At 45.0% G+C, this 2,500-nt stretch overlaps 1 protein-coding gene across 1 annotated transcript in view; it reads left to right on the top strand.

Moving 5' to 3' along the window:
- Positions 1 to 27: 27 nt before the first annotated feature.
- The window catches only part of LOC101858294 (5-hydroxytryptamine receptor 4-like), a 3,725-nt gene continuing 1,252 nt past the window's right edge, over positions 28 to 2,500 (top strand). Inside the window, exon 1 of the mRNA XM_013086341.2 lies at positions 28 to 2,500. This exon is cut by the window's right edge and continues 1,252 nt beyond it. Within this exon, the coding sequence (XP_012941795.1) occupies positions 1,930 to 2,500 (571 nt within the window). The 5' untranslated portion in view covers positions 28 to 1,929.

Consider the following 2,500-nt stretch of genomic DNA (forward strand, 5'->3'; position numbering starts at 1 on the left):
AGGGGGGGGGTAAACATCTACAAAATTACATATAACTCTCCAACTTCATCAGTCACACTTTGATCTACTCTCCTCATCTGCGTCACGGGCTCTCCGTTAGCTCAGTTGATATCATGCTGGACTACGGAGCTGATGACCCAGGTTCAAATCCCTTGACCTCAGGTCGTTTTGTAGAGTTTTCAAGGCTTTCAGCCCATTTGGCGCGGTCTTATCAGAGACGGACGTTAAATTAGGAGGTCCCGCCGCTTAAATAAACTAATAGTGATGATCTCTTACTTGTCCGTCCTCTTGTACCTCTAGGGCGTCGAGGGGTAGTGTTGATAGCAGCGTGCAGCTTTAAACTCATACACTTACTCAGTTATTACTTATCTGCGTCATTTCTCTGTGGAGACTTCCGAGACTCGTCAGTTATTCCACGGACAAGAGTCCCAACCTCATATCTAGTAACATTCCCAATCAAATTCAATCGAACTGAGTCGAGGCCAGCCATATTTTCTCGCGAGAAGGGACAGACGCTACCATTTCGGCCAAGTACAACTGATTCGACCCGCGACCTTGAGAAATAACGCGTTTGATTTTGAAGGCCATAGTCGAATTTAGTTGAATTCGGTACTATTGAGCCACATTAGTAGCTTTTGTCTAATCAGCCATGAAGGAAAACCTGTCTGGCCCCAACTGAATCAAAATGGATCCTATTGGCTGGCTATAAACGACCAGCTCGCGTGGAATCTCGCATCATTTATACATTACTCTAGATTTTCATTGTCTGTAATTAAAATCTCGGCTTATTGTTCGGTCCATCTGCAAATTGAACTTCTAGCACTATCTCGATCACAGGGTTAACGAGAAGGCGATGGTGTCTTTACTGTGGTAGTCTTTAGTGTGGTAGAACTAGGTGGAAAGTGCTCGCTTTGTTATTCGTGTTAACGGCTTTCATATAAATTGCTCATCATAGTTTCAACAAAAGCAGTCACGTCGACAGAACTTTTTTCGAATTCGCGTCTAGATTGGAGGCATTTCGACGAGAACTTTCGTTGCGGTACTTGTGATTCTTCAGTGTGGTATTTGAACCGGAATTACGCTTAGGCTTACGTTATTGATTCATCAGTGTGGTATTAGAATTTGAATTGTGCTTTTTTGGTGCGATGAGAACGCTCGTCATATTTGGAGTTGTAACGTAACAATTTATTACCAATGTGGCATTTAAACCTGCTACGGGGCTCTTGTGATCTAGAGGTTACGGTTATCACCTCTCATTCAATAGGTCCGGGATTTGAAACCTGATAGTGACGGAATATTTTGTTCTCTAAAATGCTCTCCTTTCACCTCCTTTCCTGGTCTCTAACCATTTCTGTCGTCTCCACTTTTTAACCCTCCCCCTTTTTGCCCCCTTCTCTGAGATCCTGACTCTGTCTGGAGTCTTTCTACTGCCACTCATTGGCTCCTTCTTACTGCTGTCTTTCAGGCACACCCCTTATCTTAAGGTAGGTTAGATCTAACACCTAGCCTTCTCGGAGGTCCCTGTATAGTAGGCTTTGGCAGCCATCCCGGCAAAATTCAAAATTAATTCCTATCAAACTAAAGATGCTTAATGTATCCCTGGCGCTTACATGACCTTATGCTGTTGCGAGCGCCGTAAAACACTTACTAAAACAAAACAAACCTATCATGTTACATTCGAATTCACACTGTTCATATTTGGACGGGAAAAACTAACGTTGAACCCGCTCTAAGACCACCTGTCCAAGACAATCGTCTGCGCAAAAGACCACTTCCCTCCTCCCCCTTGCGTTTTTTTCATACATGAATATTATATAATGAAACTGTTTACTGTTTATGACGACCACCCTTTCTAAGATGATAACTTTTCTTATCGACAACAGGTGGTCGCCTTGAACAAGTTTGACTGTTTATTATCAGATTGCAAGGATGGCAGACGACAATGAAACCAACACTACTTATGCTGAGAGTAAAGGTATGTTAAAAGTCGGTGCTGTCATTTCTTCGAACTGTCTAGTCTGTGCCGTGATCATGTTCAACAATATATTGCTGCTGGTGACTCTTGCACGGACTAGGAAGCTTTGGACGCCGCCCAACGCGTACATCGCCTCTCTCTCAGTGGCTGATTTACTAGTGGGCGTGGTTTTAGTGTTCCGTAACTTCTGGCTCCACCCCTCCACCGAGTGGATCTTTGACGACTACAAGTACGCGTGCTTGTCAGTCATCTGTCTCCTGTACGTGAGTGCGCTGCAGTCCCAGGCGAGCCTCGTTCTCGTGTCGTTGGACCGATACCTCTATATCGTCCACCCGTTCTGGTACCAGCGTAACGTCACGTCACGCGTCACGGCCGGCATCATCGGCTTCACGTGGCTCGTCTCCATCAGCATAGGGTTCTTACCTCTCGAGCTAAACATGTTCTCCTCCGAAACTGGCTGCAACCCCTTGGAGATGATATCGAAGACGTACCTGATGATCTGTTTCAACACCTTCTTCTTCCTGT

This window comes from Aplysia californica, unplaced genomic scaffold (assembly GCF_000002075.1).
Source record: "Aplysia californica isolate F4 #8 unplaced genomic scaffold, AplCal3.0 scaffold00456, whole genome shotgun sequence".
Classification (NCBI taxonomy): Eukaryota; Metazoa; Mollusca; class Gastropoda; order Aplysiida; family Aplysiidae; genus Aplysia; species Aplysia californica.